This window comes from Cannabis sativa, chromosome 1 (genome assembly GCF_029168945.1).
Source record: "Cannabis sativa cultivar Pink pepper isolate KNU-18-1 chromosome 1, ASM2916894v1, whole genome shotgun sequence".
NCBI classification, from domain to species: domain Eukaryota; kingdom Viridiplantae; phylum Streptophyta; class Magnoliopsida; order Rosales; family Cannabaceae; genus Cannabis; species Cannabis sativa.
In genome coordinates, this window is record NC_083601.1 from 49,179,750 (window position 1) to 49,198,326 (window position 18,577).

The 18,577-nt window shown below is 33.7% G+C and overlaps 2 protein-coding genes across 2 annotated transcripts; one reads left to right on the forward strand and one right to left on the reverse strand.

The window, feature by feature from the left end:
* The first annotated feature begins 440 nt into the window (after positions 1 to 440).
* Positions 441 to 3,820, forward strand: LOC115705816 (serine carboxypeptidase-like 27). The gene is made up of 9 exons (XM_030633256.2): positions 441 to 1,273; positions 1,350 to 1,445; positions 1,595 to 1,687; positions 1,787 to 1,872; positions 1,963 to 2,223; positions 2,398 to 2,525; positions 2,621 to 2,716; positions 3,049 to 3,154; positions 3,280 to 3,820. The coding sequence occupies exons 1-9, from the start codon at positions 907 to 909 to the stop codon at positions 3,418 to 3,420; spliced, it is 1,374 nt and encodes a 457-aa protein (XP_030489116.1). The 5' UTR covers positions 441 to 906; the 3' UTR covers positions 3,421 to 3,820.
* An 8,117-nt stretch (positions 3,821 to 11,937) lies between these two features.
* On the reverse strand, positions 11,938 to 14,422 carry LOC115708138 (tetraspanin-6). The gene is made up of 2 exons (XM_030636337.2): positions 13,417 to 14,422; positions 11,938 to 12,250 (listed from the first exon to the last, which is right to left on the reverse strand). Exons 1-2 carry the CDS (start codon positions 14,223 to 14,225, stop codon positions 12,211 to 12,213), a joined length of 849 nt encoding a protein of 282 aa, XP_030492197.2. The 5' UTR covers positions 14,226 to 14,422; the 3' UTR covers positions 11,938 to 12,210.
* Positions 14,423 to 18,577: the final 4,155 nt, after the last annotated feature.

Here is an 18,577-nt window from a genome sequence, read left to right on the forward strand (position 1 = left end):
TTTCTAACCCTAACCAAATGATCTATGTTTGATATTTGTGTGTGTGTGTGTTGGGTTGTTTCTGGGAAGGTTTCTGGGTAAGATCGATCAATAGATCGAGAAGGATCTCTGGTTCTAGGGTTTGAGAACCAGAGAGAAGGCAGAGAGAAAGAGAGAGAGTTTGAGAAACTCTCGAATGTTCGAAGGTGCAAATGAGCTAGGGTTAGCTCTGATTGAACTTAGTTTTGTTCAATCCAGAACGACAAATCGTTTGGTTTAAACGATTTGTCGTGTGAGTGAAGAACGACAAGTTTCCATTGTCGTGTAGGCTAAACGACCAGGGTTCTTTGGTCGTTGACTGAGGTTTAAATTGATTTTTCTGGGACAGATTTGTCCCTGTCGTTTTGACTCTTTTCTTGAGTGGTGTAGGGTAAATTTGGGATTTCACCAAGCCAAATTCCTACAACGAGCAGCTGAGAAGCTTGATATTTCAACCCAAAACCCATGTGCGTATCCCATCCCATCCCAGCTGTGTTGAGAGACCAAAACGCAACAAAGATGATACCTTCATGATTTTCGAGCTTTATTAATTATAACATTGAAAGAAAAACATTTATTAAAAACATATAACAACGGTTTCAAATCATTCACACCTTGTCACAACAACTAATCATTCAATCACATTAATTGGGTTTAAGAATGAAAATGCTTTAAATGTGTTGTAATGTTTGCCGCACTCACTTTCTCTCCCTCTCTCTCTATATCCCATCCCTCTCTTCTATGGCTTAATGCTCATTATGTAGTTTTGAAGATAGTATTTTTAACAAGCATAGACACTTGTTTTGAGATTTCTGCTTCTGGGTATCGCTTGTTTTTTAGTTTATAAAATCTTTCTGACTTCTGTGACTACTTGGAATTTTTTGAGCAATGGGTCACAATCTATTATTCTCTTTCTTTTGGCTTTTATCTCTTCTGGTCGGAGCTTGTTTTGCGGATTCATATCAAGATCAAGAGAAAGATAGGGTCACTGAGTTGCCTGGACAACCAAAGAACGTGGACTTTGCTCAGTACTCGGGCTATGTGACTGTGAACAAGAAAGCTGGGAGAGCATTATTTTACTGGCTTACAGAGTCTCCAGCGAGTCGTAAACCTGAGTCAAGACCACTCGTGTTGTGGCTCAATGGTGGTCCTGGTTGCTCCTCTGTTGCTTATGGTGCAGCTGAGGAGATTGGACCTTTGCATATCAGACCTGATGGAAAGACCCTTTTCATAAATCCTTATTCTTGGAACAATGGTACGTTGACTGACCTTAAAAATGGCCACTTTTGTATTATTAATTAAATTCTCACTGGTTTTTGTTATCTGGGCAGTGGCGAATTTGTTGTTTCTTGAGTCTCCAGCTGGTGTTGGCTTTTCATACTCCAATACGACATCAGATTTGTACACCACTGGTGATCAGAGAACAGGTATAATAATGATCTCAGTTTTGTTTCAATTTGTTAGCTTGATATGTGGATCTATATGCTGTTTGTATTGTTTTGTTAATTCTTCAAAGAATTGAGTTGATCTTGATTCCATTTGATGCTTTACTCATCTGGGTTGTTTGTGTTTGTAGCTGAGGATGCATACATATTTCTTCTCCATTGGTTTGAAAGGTTTCCTCAGTACAAGCACAGAGATTTCTATGTTGTTGGAGAAAGTTATGCAGGTACTAAAATTTACTTTACCTCTAATTTTTTACATTCAACATTTTTGGTTCCTAAACTTCCATTGCAATGAAGGAAGATCTAAATCATTACTTTTGTAGGTCATTATGTTCCTCAATTGTCTCAAATTATTTACGAAAAAAACAAGGGAAAACAGAATCCAGTGATCAATTTGAAAGGGTTTATGGTAAGAAATGTAGGATTGAGAAGAACTTTAGGGGTGATGCAAACTGATGATTTAAATAAGTAATTTGTGTTTTTTCACAATTTATGGCAGGTGGGAAATGCTGTGACTGATGACTACCATGACTATGTTGGGACATTTGAGTACTGGTGGACTCATGGTTTGATCTCTGATTCTACCTATCGAATGTTGCGAAGGAAATGTGATTTCGGGTCCTCACAACATCCTTCTGTGGAATGCATGAATGCTCTTGTTATTGCTGAGAGGGAGCAAGGAAACATAGACCCATATAGCATTTTCACCAGCCCTTGCAATAGTAGTGAATTCCTTAACCGCAACTTACGTGGTCATTATGTAAGTTTTCATAACTTGTTTCTTTTGCCAACAAAATAAATGGAAAAAAGATAAACTTGTGAACCCTTTTCATTGGTAATGTTGGGAGTTTGAAACAAATGTCTGATTTGATATACCTTATTGTTAGTGAGAAATAACACATAAATGATTTTTTCTTACTCTTTTCAAACTCAGCCATGGATGTCAAGAGCCTATGATCCCTGCACCGAGAGGCACTCAAAAGTGTACTTCAATATTCCTGAAGTTCAAAGGGCACTTCATGCTAATGTAACTGGACTTTCTTATCCTTGGAAAACTTGCAGGTAAGTCTTCATAATTGAGATATTGGATGCATCATATAAAATTTTAACATTCTACAGCAGTGTGATAGTTTTTTTTTTTTAATTTTTTTTTTCAGTGACATTGTTGGAAACTACTGGACAGATTCTCCCCTATCTATGCTTCCTATTTATAAAGAACTCATAGCTGCTGGTCTTAAAATATGGGTATTCAGGTATGTTTACCTAATTCTTCTTCTAACCTTTCCTTACTTTCCTCTTTTTGACTATTTGTATAGATACTCATAATTTTGATCAGTAATTGAGCAACTTAAGTATTGGTCAGTGACAAACTCATATTAAGTAAATATAATCAAAACCATGACTTTCAGGTAGTTCAGTTGCTTCAGGTCAATATTTGAACCATTCCACCTATAAATTCTACTTGGTTAAACCATGTGAAACTGTGTAGTTGTCACTTATGTATGTATCTTGGTTTGTTTATTACTTATTTTGTTTTGATCAAATTTGGCTTATCTAAAATGTGATTTCTCATGTAACTTTCCAGTGGGGATACTGATGCAGTAGTTCCAGTAACTGCAACAAGATACTCAATAGATGCACTGAAGCTACCAACTGTCACCAATTGGCACCCATGGTATGATCATGGCAAGGTTAGTACTCAATAAACAATATGCTTTTGCTTTCACATTCAATGATATATGACAGATATGTTACTGGGAAATTACTCTTTCTTTCATCTTCTTCACCCAAGTTCTTCATCTTCTGTAATATATAGGTTGGTGGGTGGAGCCAAGTATACAAAGGGTTGACATTTGTTACAATAACTGGAGCAGGGCATGAGGTTCCACTACATCGCCCTCGTCATGCATTTATTCTTTTCAGATCATTTTTGGAGAACAAGCCTATGCCAAGTTAAATCCAATTCAACTTATTCAAGTATTCTTGATGAATAAGCTCAAAAATATAGAGATTTTAAAATTGTTTATAGATTATAATAGAAAGCAAAATAAGAGAAGCATTCACCTTGAGTGTTCCTCCATTTTCACTACCCCAATTGCAATGCCATTTATTAGTATTCTTCTACAAATTGTTTCTGAATAACTTCTATGAAGAAACTGCAGGAAGTACTAGTTATATAGATAGATACCTCAAATTTGAGTATATTTCTTTTTGTTTTATTATTATATTTAGTACTGTAAAAAGGTTGTAGGGGAATCATTCTATCTTAATAGAAATTTTGTCTTTGTTGTAATAAGTGAAACTGTAATTGTTTATGTTCTTAATAGAAATTTCCAATTCATATGTTCTCATTTCAAGATTGAATTCTTGTGTTTTCGTGGTAAAATTTGGTTATAAGCACCAACAACATGGCATTATATATATATATCAAAAGTCTACTCCACGTTGCTACAGTTTTTTTTTTTTAATTTTTTTTCTTTGATAATTGGAGAACTTCATTCAAACACAGGAAACAAGAAAGAAAGAAAAGATAAGTTCATAGTAGATAATTTTAGGGGCTATTGGAATGCTCTAGGATGCTCTATTAAGGTTTTTTCCTTTCTTTTGGTTTCTTCAAGCTATTCTCATCCTTAGTGATGTTTTTCATGAATTTTAAATTTTAGTTTTTTTTCATCTATTAACTGTTTTCTTGTTATTATTACTAACAACTCCAGGTTTTTAATGCCTCCTTTAAGAAGTTGGCGGCTATTTATTAATGCTTCAAAAAATGCTTGGTTCACGTTTGCCCCCTTTCCATCTTCTTCTTTAGTGCACGTCGTCGATAGCGAAATTTGGGGGTTTTTTGTGATCATTATCACTTCTCTCGAGGGTTCATGTCAGATTTGCGTTGATAGTGTGATGGACTTTGTATCTTCTTATAGTACGTAAAAGATCTCCTCACGAAGGTACCCTGTTTTTTTTCTATATATATGTGTATTATTTTCCTAGTTTGGTAGCTCTCTCTTCCCCTATTTTCTTTGTTATTTGCTCTTCTTTGTGTGTTTTTCAAAGTTTTTCTCTTGTTTTAATGGCGAGTTCTAGCCAAAGTCTTTCTCATCATTTAGCTCTCAATGACGAGGAAGTTTTGGTTCATGACTTTGATGGGGTTTCTCCGGGGCCTAATCTCTCTTCTGAATCTTACTACCTAGTTGTTAAGATCTTTACCCAGAAAGTCCTTAAACCCGACTGGTTAGATAAGGCCATGAGGGAAGCTTGGACACTTCCACTACAAGAAATGTCACTTTTGCCAGTACATTTTCGTGCTGGCAAAAGTTAGTATTGCGCTGGTAAAATAGAATTTACTTGTGCTGTGTTGGCAAAAGGGGGTTGGCAAATCAATGTTGGTATTAGAACTTTTGCCAGCATAAAATGAAAAGCGCTGGCAAAGATGACTTTTCCCAGCACGTAAATGCGCTGGTAAAAGTTAGATTTTAGCCACTGCAAATGTACGCTGGTAAAACTTTGACCTCTTTGCCAGCGCAGTTTGCGAAATGCACTGGTAAAAGTAACTTTTACCAGCGCAGTTTGCGAAATGCGTTGGTAAAATTACTTTTACCAGCGCAGTAGCGAACTGTGTTGGTAAAAGTGACATTTCTTGTAATGTTCGATTCCCTATCAACTTTTCTGAGTATCATTCTAGGCTCTTTCTTGCACATTTTGGGTGTGACAGGGATAGGCGTAGGGTTATTGAGGGCCAACCTTTGCATTTCGATCACTGCTTAATGGTCTTTGCTAATCCTGAAGGTCTTGATATCCTTCAGCCTGACCAACTTAGGTTTGTTGCCTTTTGGATGCAAGTGCATTCTATCCCTTTCGGTTTTAGATCCTTTGACCTTGCTGAGTTTGTTGTTGAAGATGTTGGTGTTGAAATTCATAAAGTTACTCTGCTTGAAATTTTGGGTCCCTTCCTTCGAATTCGTGTGTTATTCGACATTACCTAGCCTATTCGTAGAGGCATGCATGTTTTCTTTAGGAAGCTGGGTAGGACTAAGTGGCTTAATTTTAAGTTTGAGGGTCTCCAAAATTATTGTTATTTCTGCGGGAGATTTGATCATATTTTTTCTAACTGTGGTCGTTTCCTTAAACACTGTGATGAGGGTCGTGTTCCTCCTGTGCTGCCTTTTAAGGATAACATTAGGGCCCCTCCTAAGTCTTTCTTCAAACGAGACCCGTTTGATATGGCCAATTCCATCCCCTTTGAAGAGATGAACCTGAGGTCATACCATCAAAATCACGATCTTACTGATGTTGTAAACCAGTTTCTTCCTACTACTGGCTTGGTTAGTTCTTAGGAAGTTATGGTGACTCATACTCGGGATGAAGGACAACCTTCTAGTATAGTCTCTGTTGTGTCCCAGGAGGTTATGGCTAGTTCTCGCTCTCTTGTTAGTGGTTTTTAAAGCATTCTTTGTGTCGTTTCTCATGTCACCATGAATGAGCCTCCGGTCATCGTCCATGTTGATAAAGGAAAAGGGGTGCAGCTCCCCGTTTCCTCCCCATCTGGCCTTCCTTGTAGGCCTTGGCCTCTTAGGGTGTCTTTGGAACTAAGAGAGCCTACACTTGACAAGATGGCACTATTGGTAATTTAATTCAAAGTATGCTTAAGTAGGCTTGTGCAAATGGTAGTGAAGTGGTGGTCTCCACTGATGATTTTGATCAAATTGTACCGGTGAGTGTTGTAGAGCAATCCCGCCTGGAAAAATGAGTTTTATTAGCTAGAATGCTCGAGGTTTGTGGAGTCCTCAGACATTTCAAAATCTCTCCCTTTTTGTGAAGCAGCATAAATTATGTCTTCTTTTTGTTATGGAAACTAAGCTAGGAGCTGGTTCTAGTTTTAGTTTTAAGTCTAGGCTATCTTTTGAGAATGCTTTTGAAGTACCTAAAAGTGGTTTAGGGGGGGGGGGGGGGGTTGTTGCTTTTTTGGTCTGCTGCTGTGGATGTACATATTAATAATCACTCCTCCAATCATATTGAGTGTTATGTAACTATGGATGATAATATAAAATGACATATTTCTTCATATTATGGATCTTCTTATGTTTCGGATAAAGTTCATACTTGGACTCTTTTGAACCGAATTTTTGATATTGCTCCTTTAATGCCTTGGTTTATTTTTAGTGATTTCAATGATTATCTTGCTCTAAATGACAAATCTAGTTCTACTAACCCTCCCTTGCATGCTATGACTCATTTTTAAAGTTTTATTGCTAAGTATGATCTTACTCCTTTACCTTATATCGGAAATAAGTTTACTTAGAAGCACAACTCTCTTTTTGAGCGCCTTGACGAGTGCATTGTTAATAAGAGTTGGCTTCATGTTTTTCCTGATGCTTCTCTTTTCCACCTTGGTTTTTTTTGGCTCGGATCATAGGACTTTAAAAGTGGTTTTTAAAGATGGTTTTCATAAGGCTGCTGCTAAAAAGAGATTTATGTGTGAAAATTTTGGTTTGCTGAACCTAATTTTTTTTTACAGTTGCTAGGAAAGCTTGGACTAAAAGATCTTCTAATAGCTCTCAAGATTTTCTTCTCTCTTTTCTGTCTAAACAATCCTCTTGTATCAATGTTATTAGGAGTTAGAGTAATAATAAAATAATTTTAAGCATAAGATCAATTTGCTTCAGGCTAGACTTGATAGTATTTACTCTAATTTTCCTTTCTCAGTTAATAATAATAATAAGGTTAAAGAAATTCAGTCTCAGATAGATACCCTTTTATATAAGGAGGAGGTTTTTTGGAAGCAGCGGTCCAGGGTGAATTGGGTTAAAGCTAGAGATAAAATCACTAAATATTTTCACTCTAAGGCTTCTTCTAGGAGTAGTGTTGAGTAAATTCCACTTATAACCAGTCCCTTATACACAAATATCCACATCAGCAAAATACAAAAACAGTTTCAAGTAAATGGACTCAATCCTAGGGTGGCTTCGCCTCTAGTGGATCAAGACTTAGTAGTTAGTTACAACTGATATTGTAACTAACTCCTAAGACCTTGATCAACCGACTCTACAACAATATAAATACATGAATCAAAGAGAAGAAACTAAGATCTACTTCAGAACACAGAACAGAGAGTAAGAGAGAAGTGATGGAGGTTATACCCTAGCCTCGAGCTCCCAAATCCAAGATCCAGAGAGAACTGGTCCAGATCTGAGAGTAAAACTCTCGTGGTGAGGATTATCGAGCAAGGAGAAGTACATGCACAAGAAGAACACAAAGTTAGATTCAGATTAAAAAGAACAGAAAGAGAGAAAACAAAAACTTGTAAAAGCACCAAAATCGAGTCTTACCTGATCGATTTTGTGACAGGAAGCTCCAAAATCATTGTATTGCATCATTGTCGATAGTGGATATCAAGCTAATCTCTGAGACGAGCTTGACAGAGACGTAGCCCTAATTTTTGGGTGAACTCTGAAACAAATCTAGTGTTTTCTCTCCCTCACTCTTGTTTTTTCATTTTACTAAATCTAAATCTATGTGTGTGTGGGTTTGATTCTGGGTTTCTGGCTTGGAATCGAGCAAGTTCTCAAAGAGAACTTGCTCTGCTAGGGTTTCGAATCAGAGAGGCTGTGTGTGTGTGTTGTGTTTGGTGTTTAGGGTTTCTAGACTCTTCTACTGAGTCTTAAAACCAAAGCTTTGAACGACACAAGATTTGGTGTCGTGTGCTCTAAACGGTGCCGTTTTAGTCTAAGATTAAATTAGACAGGTAAAGGTCGTTTCTGACCTTTGACACTGATATTAATCCTTTGTTGGTGTAGGGTTAAAGTAGTGAAATCCTACAAGTAGAAACAATTTTATTCGTGGAATGGATTTATGACTCAATGTTGTTGGAAATATGAATTCCCTCTTTAATTTATGACTCAATGTTGTTGGAATGGATTCCCTCATTTTTTTTTTTAATTACAATCAGTTTTTGAGTTATTGTGTGTTTTTTTTTTTAGTTATTTTATTGTGGATCCGGTTCTATTTTAATTTATATCTCAACTGGTTTTTAATTTAGTCATTTTAAAAAATGGTTCTTGAATTATTTATCTCAGAAACTTGTTTTTGATTTAATTAATTCAAGGAATTTGTTTTTAATTTAGTTATTTCGAGAAAAGATTTTTGATTTAGTTAATTCAAGGAACCAATTTTTGATTTATTTATTTTATTTAACTGATTTGTGTGTGTAAGTTGTTATCTTGGTTACTTTATTTTTTTTTGTCTCAAACTTTTCACTAGTTGATAAATATAACCGGTTTCTTTATATATATTTGAGTTATTATGTGTTATTACTTGTTTTTTTTAATTTTGTTATGGAATCAGTTATGTTCATACTTATGCCTTAGTATTTTTTGGAATTGATCCCCACATTTTTTTTTTTAAAATATAACCTGTTTAATTATGAGGTATTATGTGTTATGAGGTATTTTGTTGTGATTTTTTTTTTTTTTTTAATTTATGTTCTAGTATTTTAGGAATTGAATTCCTATTTGCTTTTAATTATAATTAGTTTGAGTTATTATGTGTTATTTATTTTTATTCATTATGTTATAGAACCAGTTCTATCTTAATTATAATTTGTTTGAGTTATTCTCTGTTATTTTTTTATTCATCATGTTATAGAATCAGTTCTATTTTAATTTATATCTGAGACATCTAACTCCAGTGACTTTTCTGACGACGATAAATTTAAATATTGATATAACTGGATAAATATTTTACGAACTTTTTTTTGATTTATATAGCATATTTTACGATTTTATATAGTTTTAAAAAATAATTAACGTGATGTTAATTTTATGAGAGTAATTTGCGGCATAAATACCTAAGTTTTATGCCGAGTAGCAGATAAATACCTAAGTCCTATTTTTGGCGGTAAAAATACCTTCTGTTAGAGTCCTGGAACTTCCGTAGGTACCTGGACGTTAAGTGTCAGGTCAGGATCCACGTGTCACTCGTTAATTGGTCCATGTCATTAATTTTTTTTATTTATTATTTAAATAATTATTTAAATGTTTAAAAATTATAAAAATTAATAAAAAAACTAAATATAATTCATTTTTATTTTTTAACATTTATTTCTTTTCCATTTGTTTTTCTTTGAATTAGAAAATAAACTCAAATGAGAAATTGAAACACGGGAAAGAACAAAACCCAGAACCTCAAATAGTCTTCTCCATCGTGTTCTTCATCTCCCTCACCATCGTCTTCAACCAAAAATCTCAAAAAAAATTCTCACCCAAAATCATTCACCCAATTAAAGCTCATAAACATTCTCACTAAAAGAAAACTGATTTAACAAATTCAACAAACAAAACTCTACTCAAATATCCCAAAACTGAAAAGAAAAAAAAACCCAATAAATTTCTCCCACAAAAATCCTCATCTATCATATCTTGAAAAAGAAAATAAAAAAGGTAAAAAAAAAATACCTAAAAGCCTTGTGCGATCGAGAAAGAGAGGGACTGAGAGAGTGGAGAGAACTCAAGCAATTGTCAAGCGATGTTGTCCTCTTGTGCGATTGCTCCGTCCTAGTCAAACTAATGTACTGAATCAAGCGTCTCCGTCCTCAACAGACCATCGAGGAACCCCTGGTTCGCACCCCTTGTTCCCAGTAGACAGAGAAGACGACGACGATGACCTCCTCGTTCGCACCCCTGGTTCGCAGGTCGACGACGATGACCTCCTGGTTAGCAGGTCGACGACGATGACCTCCTAGTTCGCAGGTCGACGACGATGACCTCCTGGTTTGAAGACGATGAGGAACCACTGGCTTGAATCGCAGAAGAGAAGGAGGGACGGGATTTTCTCAGATTTTCTAGGTTTGTATTTTTTTTTTTTTGGTGAATTCTAGGTTTGTATTTAATTTATGTTTATGTTTATGCAAAATGGGGAAAATAAATTAGGGCTTTTGATAGAGAAATGGGATAGAGATGACAAGATTACACTGGTTTTATGTGTTAGTTTTAGACAAGAAGAAGAATGGCATGAAGAAGAATGGCAGGAAGAAGAAGAGGACGATGAAAGGGTTGACCCTTCAATTTTCTTTTGGATTTATGTGTTAGTTTTAGGTTTTGGGTTTTAATTAATAATTTATTTTATTTTAATTTAATTAAAATATGAATATTAAATATTTATTATTTTATTTTGATTTTAAATTATTTTTGTTTTATTTTTAATTTTCAAATTAATTTTTTAAATAAAATATATAAATTAAATGACGTGGACTAATCACTGAATAACACGTGGACACTAACCTGGCACATAACGGCCAGGTACCTACGGAAGTTCCACACTAGTGACGGAAGGTATTTTTACCGCCAAAAATAGGACTTAGGTATTTATCGGCTACTCGGCATAAAACTTAAGTATTTATGCCGCAAATTACTCATTTTATGATTGTATTAGATAACTCAAGGATAGGTTTTAATATAATGTTGAAATATGATTCAATGTGGTAGTGATTTATAACTAATTTAAGTAATTTTTCAAAGCTATTTTTTAATAATAATAATAATATAAAAAATATTCATTACTAATTATTATTACATCTTATAATGTAAAAGCCTGCAGTATCTACATTAATAGACATTTACATCGGAAATTGATTGTGATTCCAACAATGCTAAAAAATGAGCAGTGTTTAAATGGCTTAGTGACTCTATTAAGGGGTTAAGTGTATTAAAATTAAAACATAAGAGAATTTTTGCCAAAAAAAAAAAAAAAGAGAATTAAGTGTGAAAAAATTAAATATAAAGGATTTTGCCGCAAATTATTCAAAATGTTATCAATAAAAGTTAGTAAATAATCCAACTAAGGGGTTTCCCTTATTGACTCTATTAAAATTATATTATAATGATTGAAGAGTTGTAAATAAAACATACTTATTATTTTAAACTATTTTGGTGTAGATTTTTTTTCAGTTCTCCAATCGCAGAAGTAGTTGCTCTACTGGTAGGTTTGTGTTGGGTTCCAGACGTGAGACTACCAGTTGAATGGGTCTTCTTAGATTCACTATCTTATTTGGTCTTAGCTTTTGAGGGTCAGATGGACGAATTGAGAGTTATTTTTTTTTTTTATATTAAAATTTTACTATCTAGATATTTTAGGACATCTCTCTCTCATATTAGTCGCAATTTTAATGTTGAAGCATACCCTTAAGATAGATTATAAATTTTCTTAAAATGGAAGAAACCTCCATCTTTGTGTCTTTTATTTAAAAAAAGAAAACTAATATAATCTCAATAATATTACACTCGAATCCAATACAATATATTATCCATACTAAAACTTCATAGGGTTCATCATCATGTGGCTAATATGGTATACATAACATACTTGACCTATACAATTACCTTTCTTAATTAAATTAACCACACATGTTCAATTGTAACAAAAAACCAATAAATGAAAAAGAAGATCGTATAAAGTACTAGAATAATAATAATAATAATGATAATTTTCTTTTTTTAAAAAAGGTATATATTGAATATCTTTGATTAGAGCTAATAATACATCTTTATACAAAAACGAAAATAAATAAGTGTACAAAAGTTGGGCGTGTGAGACAGACCTTAACTTAATTAATTAAGCACTAAGTAATAAACATGGTTGGACTGAAAAGCAGGTCTGAAATTGTCCCATTTTCAAACAGCACTAAGGGACAATCAAGTAAACTGGAAAAAAAGACATTGATTCAAGATATATTTTTAGCTCAATTCTTATCTGTTGGCTAATAAAGCTGATGCCTTTTGTCATGCCACCATCTCCACCTGACAACCAATTTTTAAAAATTATAAATTAGCCAATTACAACTAATATTTTAACTTTCATAAAAAAAAAAAAAAATTTAACTTTGAGATGTGAGAGAGAAAAAAAAAAAAAGAGATCCTTTTCAGTTCAACCAAGCATGAATATATGTGTCTATCTTTTCAAAATGATCACTTTAACTCAGCTCAGATTCTAAAACAAAATAGATCCTTATAATTAACGAAAGTTAATTACTATTCGGTTTATCATAAATACATATATATGCTTTCTTTTTTAAATTTGATATACTTCAAATGACTTGAAAAAACAAAATTTATATATATATATATTACAGTGTTGTTTTTGTATAGCAGCTTATAATAATTTTGTAAACAAAATTGTAAACTTTAGTCTATTATTATAAATTTGTTAATTTTGTTTAGAGAAAAATAAATTCTGTGTTTACCATTATATTTTTGTATTTTTTTCTTAATTTTATATTTATTATTTAAAAAAATCTAGGCATTATTGAAAATAAATTAAAAAAAAGAATATAAAAAGTAAATATAATAGTGTACATATACCTATTAATTTTTTTTTAATTTTTTTTTTAAATAATTTATGTTGTTGAAAATATATTATAAACTAGTCTATTCTACTTGCGTATGAAATAAACTTTAAGACAAAAAATGTGTTTGGAGTTGTAAATAATTTTTAGCATGATCCTAATGTGCAAAAATTTGAATTTTGTATCATGATGGTGGGCAAAAAAGCATGCCCGACCCAATATATATTTATATACTATGTGGAAAAGAAAATAAGTACATTAAAGGTAGTTAATTAATAAATTGATGTCACTTATAAGTGGGTTTCGCACTATAATCACACTTTAAGTACTATTATTAGTGCACTATAGCTATTAGCTGGGGATAAATAATGATTAAGCTTGTACACGTTTCTATGGCATATTATGTTTTTTTATAGCACATAGATATATGTTAATTAGATGATAATATATGTCCAACCTTTAAATATTTTCAGTAAATCCTAAATAATTTATTAGGATCTTATTTTGGACACCCAGCCTATGAATACGGTAATTAAAAATTACTTATATAATAATGATAAAACATTAAAAAAAAAAGAATTGGATGGATTAGTGTTAATGATGATAATTATTAGGACGTACCAATAGTAATCCCAACGAGGGCGGACCCTCTTCATGTGGTTTTCGCCGTAAGGGTAATCGGTCTCAGCACGTTTGGTGTTCTGAAAAGCACAGCAACCAATGGAGTAAATAGCGATTAGGAAGACAAGCATGACGATGTTGAGTACTGACAGCTTGTGCCAGTCGATCCTAATATCTTCCAACACTCCAGCCTTGCAAGAATCACACTCGTAACACAACAGATTCTGTGCGTTGTTCCAACGGTAACAATCTGGGTCTTGTGCACTACTTCCAATCACGTTATAGTTACATGCCGTTGGAGGTTTACAACAACCCGATTGTATAGGACTCATATCTTTTTCCATATAATCTAAAGGGGTCCAAATAGAAAGCTTGGCACAAGTTTTGGAGCTGAAAATACAACCCCTTATGGTACTCCAATAATTAGGATTCTTAATCCTGTTGGTTAACCATGGTGAGTATTTTTCAAGATGGTATTCTTTGTATACCCTACCGGGGACTTCGACACCGCCACCAGGGCCGGTGACGACAAACCCGAAAACGGTGAGACCCATGAGTGTGGCTATAAGGAAGAGCATGACAACTAGGTAGACCCAAAGGGCCCATGCCACGTGAAAACATGCGCCTATGAAGCCTGCTAAAGAGACTATGAGGACAACAAAGCCAATCACAAGAAGTGGGGTTTGGAGGAAGCTCTCGCAGGTGGTGCTGCTTCGAGCCATCCATAGGCCTCCGCCGATGATAGGTATGGAAGCCAAGAGAGTGAAGAGGTTCAAGAACCCTATCACTGTGTTGCTCAACCGGTACATTTTTTTAATGTAGTCTTATTGCTTTGATGCTTAATTTCTTTCTCTTTTGCTTTGAGCCTCTCTTTTTATTCTTGTGAAGGCTTTCTATAGATTAATATGTGGGTTCACTTTGGAAATTCAAAATGTCTCTTGATCCCTTTTGGTAGCTTTTTTATTTTATTTTAGTCATGATCATGATACCATACAACTTTATGTATCATGTCATTATTTCTTGCTAGCTAAGGAACTTTATTATTGGGAAATATGGTAGCTAATATTAGTTTATTATATACTTTGGGAATTTACTAAAATGTCCTTATTAGATATTTGACATTTTGACTTGTATCTAAAGGGAAGGAGTACTATATAGAGTGGGCTAGCTAGCTATATGTAAAAGTAAAGAAACTTGAGTAATAGAGCTAAGTATAGGATCACCTGGAAGCAATGATCATCATTCATGGATAGAGTTGTAAATTACTCATCATCATTAGCTCATATTCTGAATTCAAATACTATTTTATATATCCATTAAAATCTGAAGGCATTTTTGCCCGTGTATAAAATAAATTATTTTTATTGTTTTTTTTTTTTTTGTAATTGATGGACATATGTAATTATATTTCATTTTTAGATAAAGATTGATTACAGAAATTAGTCACTTAATTTTAAAAAGAACTTAAATGGGTGCGAAAGATGAACTGAATTATTAGTCCTCATGAAATAAATCTAGCTCAATAAAAAGAGCTATACTGATATTACGACACGTGGACCAATGAGGATAAGTCCTCCTAATTAACCGAGTTCCTTCTTTTCTCATCTTATAAATAGCTGACCTGACCTGTGTACATGTCATTTATTCTATAGTAAGAAAAAACAATACTCACTTAAAGTTAAAACTTCACGTCTGAATTTCTTAGGACTATAATAAATTGCTCCAATCAGGAAAGAATTTATCAATGGTGGAAATTGAGTAGACTGATCAATGAAGTACGAGATTGAAAAAAATTTATTGGTAGGGATTTTTACGCTATATAACATTCTTCATGCCAATACAATTAGCTATAGAATATATACTAATCATATATTATGCCACGTATGATATGTAGTTAGAGCCAAACTATTATTTTACTAGAGCATCTCCATAAGAGACGAACATCTATAATTGTCGAAAGTAACTTATGATTTTAAAAGATATTTTTTTTAATATTTATATTCTTAAAATTTATAATCTTGAAAAAACTAAGATCACCCTAATAGCAACCCCCATTAGAATGCTTTTATGATAACCTTATAGGATCAGTTTTATGTTATATAAACTACAGAAATTCAATACACATATATAGATACATAAATAGTAACAAAAAAACCCAACATGGACCTTGACTTGAACTTGATATACATCAAGGCCCTAACCACCTTGACCCACTGTTTTATGTTATTGATTCTACTAATTAAGAAAACTGCTTAAGAGTTAAGAATAAAGAGGGTTAAGCATCAGCTGCCTATTCATAGTCCAAGGCAAGCAAGGAACAAGAGGCATATTTTTTTGGTGAACTACAAAATGCGTTTCAGATGGGTCAGTCACTTTTGGATTATATATGGACCCCATTTTACGTGCTTCTTTTTGAAGCATTATTAGGAGGACCAACCATGGATTAGGCACTCGAATAGAATATATGTCTTGCCTTCTTCCTTATCCCATCATATATATATATACTAGTTTAATATATGCCTTTGATTCTTTATTATAGTCTCTAGTACGTACTGCTCCACTACAAGATTATTTCTCCTTACTTTTCCTTATATTTCTCTCCAATCAATTTCAGATCCTCGATCGATAAATAATAATGTAACAAATAATTAGCAAGCTGCAATTATAAAATATTTGTTCACGACTTTCTAGAAAAGACAATAAACTGTTACTGTTAGCTTTCTTTCTTTCTCCGAATTATTCATACAGTCGCACTACTACAGTTTTTGACTCCTCAGTGAGAATTAAAGGCATGGAGCTGTCAAGAGCAAAATATATAGGAGCAATATCTATTTCAATGTGGTAAAAGTGGTAGATTCTCTGAAAGCATTGTTCTTTAGGTCGTTGAACATGAGCCCTCTTTTCCAAAATAGAACTTTAACATGCCAAGGACAGTCAGAAGTAGGTTGATTTGAGACTGGTCACTAATCACTACTTTTACCTTCAATTTTTTTCCCTAAATACTCTTTTGGGTAGGGCTGAGCATCGGTCAGTTTGGTCGATTTTTTTCTATATGAAAATCTAGAATTCGGTTTTCGGTCTGGATTAGTGTAATCCGAAAACCGACTGACCGATCCAGAACCTATCTTAAAACTGACCGTTTTGAACCTCGGTTTGGTCGGTTCAAACATCCAAACCGATTTTTTTTTTTTTTAAATGTGATCCATTTTATTCCATAAGCACATTTTATAACTACAAACCTATTGTTGACCTCACTTTTAGCCAACGACAATGAGTCACTTAATAAGCGATAAAAAATGTAATTAAGATAAGGTAAGAACCGGTAAACAATAAAGAGCAAAAGACTTTAAAGAGGTTCGCCCCTTTAATTCAGTAATAGCCTACTCCCTTTAGATTGTATTAACTCAAGAACAAAGAATACAATGTTTCCTCTCTTGAAGCTCTCACAATGAAATCTCTGAGTGTTTACTCTTAGATCTCTCTGAAGTAATTCTTTCGACCCCTTTTACAGTGAGGATGGATCACTATTTATAGGGCTAAATACAGGAGGGAAGGTTTTCCTTTTGCTTACAATATCTATAATTAGTAAAAACACACATTACATATTTAGAATACATAGATTGAGGGATTTGGACAGCTTGCCATATCCCTTTGATGCGATCCCTTAATTGTAGGGATTGTTTTTGTGCTTTACGATGTAAGTCTTGAAACTGCTAAGTCGTGATACATTGTTCGAGTCATCTGCCCTTGCCCTGCTCGGTCAGGCAGACTCTATCTGTGCAAATGTATATTGAGCTCTGTTCAGAATACTTCTTCAGCCAGATGTAGGAAATAGGAGCCACGTGTCACCAGTATGTGTTACAACGTCCTAGTGCAAAAAATGGGATAACATTTGCCCCCCCCCAAGTCTGCACGGGACTTCTGAAGTTGCGTGTAGACTTTACTCATCTCACGTCCGTATCTGAACGGGTGGCACGTGTTTAATGTGCCTGTTGATGATCCGATGTGATTCTTGTTGGGTTTTGTGCCTTAAATAAAACCCTTTACAATCTGATTAGTTGTCAATATAAGAAATTTGAAGTGATTTATGTTTGCATGAATTTTACATGCTAATGGTTTAATATGTTTATTACATTTACACACAAAATCTGTTAAGTCCAGAGCATATGTTTATTCACAATTACAGTATCGTCAACACAGTGGAATGTGATTGTGATCATATGAATCAAAAGACTAAGTCCCTGTTTCATCAGTGTTTTAGATTTACACTAATGTGATTATCAGCGATGATGTGTACTTACACTTAGAGTAAGTGTTATGTTCTTTCCAGGACATTAGTAAAGTATACTAGTTTTGAATGTATGGAGTATACATTGGACTGGACCGATATTGCAACTTAGTTAAGATATTATAAATTTACCGTCATATCTTTCCAAGTCAATATCAGTAGTTGATCTTAAGATTAAAAGAATCTAAATCCTGATATGCTTAGGCTCAACTCAGGAGTACTATTCATGCTCTTTGATTTATTAGTTAAGCCTACTTTTGGGTCAGGGTGATACGTATATTTTGGGAACATGATAGTATGATTGAGTGGGAGTGCTGAACATAAATATGGAATCTATAACTTCTACTGGTGTATAGAAGTCAAGTGATGATTCCCTTCGAGCTTAGCTAAATAGAAGTAAATGGATGAGCTCTTGTTTAAGTGACTAATTCTTAGATCACTAAACATCATTTACAGGTAGCTAAGTGTTTTAAGGGGAAAAATACGTTGAGGGGTGAGAACGGTAAAATTATCCCATCTCGATGTAAATCATCTATATAGAGGATCTTTGATCACAATAAGATTATAACAATGGTTAAATGAGATAGCATATCTATATCGTGGAACATATAATATGCTCTATATAAGTCTGAGAGTGCAATTCTAAGTTCTAAGAGTGGATTCAACGGAGAATTAATAAGTAGGGATTTACCTAGTAAATTCGGTTCACTTATTGAAAGCTCAGCATATAGATCCATGGTCCCCATTCTAGTTGAGACTATACTGCTTGTAAGACTCAATAATTGATTTGTGATTAATCATTTATAATTCTAAAGTTAGACTATGTCTAATTTGTGAATTTTCACTAAGTAGGGGCGAAATTGTAAAGAAAAG

Coding starts and splice junctions, on each gene's coding strand:
- LOC115708138 (XM_030636337.2), bottom strand. CDS start 14,225: ATGTACCGGTTGAGCAACACAGTGATAGGGTTCTTGAACCTCTTCACT. Junction 12,251..13,416: donor CCTCGTTGGGATTACTATTG/GTACGTCCTAAT, acceptor ATTGGTTGTCAG/GTGGAGATGGTGGCATGACA.
- LOC115705816 (XM_030633256.2), top strand. CDS start 907: ATGGGTCACAATCTATTATTCTCTTTCTTTTGGCTTTTATCTCTTCTG. Junction 1,873..1,962: donor TCAATTTGAAAGGGTTTATG/GTAAGAAATGTA, acceptor AATTTATGGCAG/GTGGGAAATGCTGTGACTGA. Junction 3,155..3,279: donor CATGGTATGATCATGGCAAG/GTTAGTACTCAA, acceptor TGTAATATATAG/GTTGGTGGGTGGAGCCAAGT.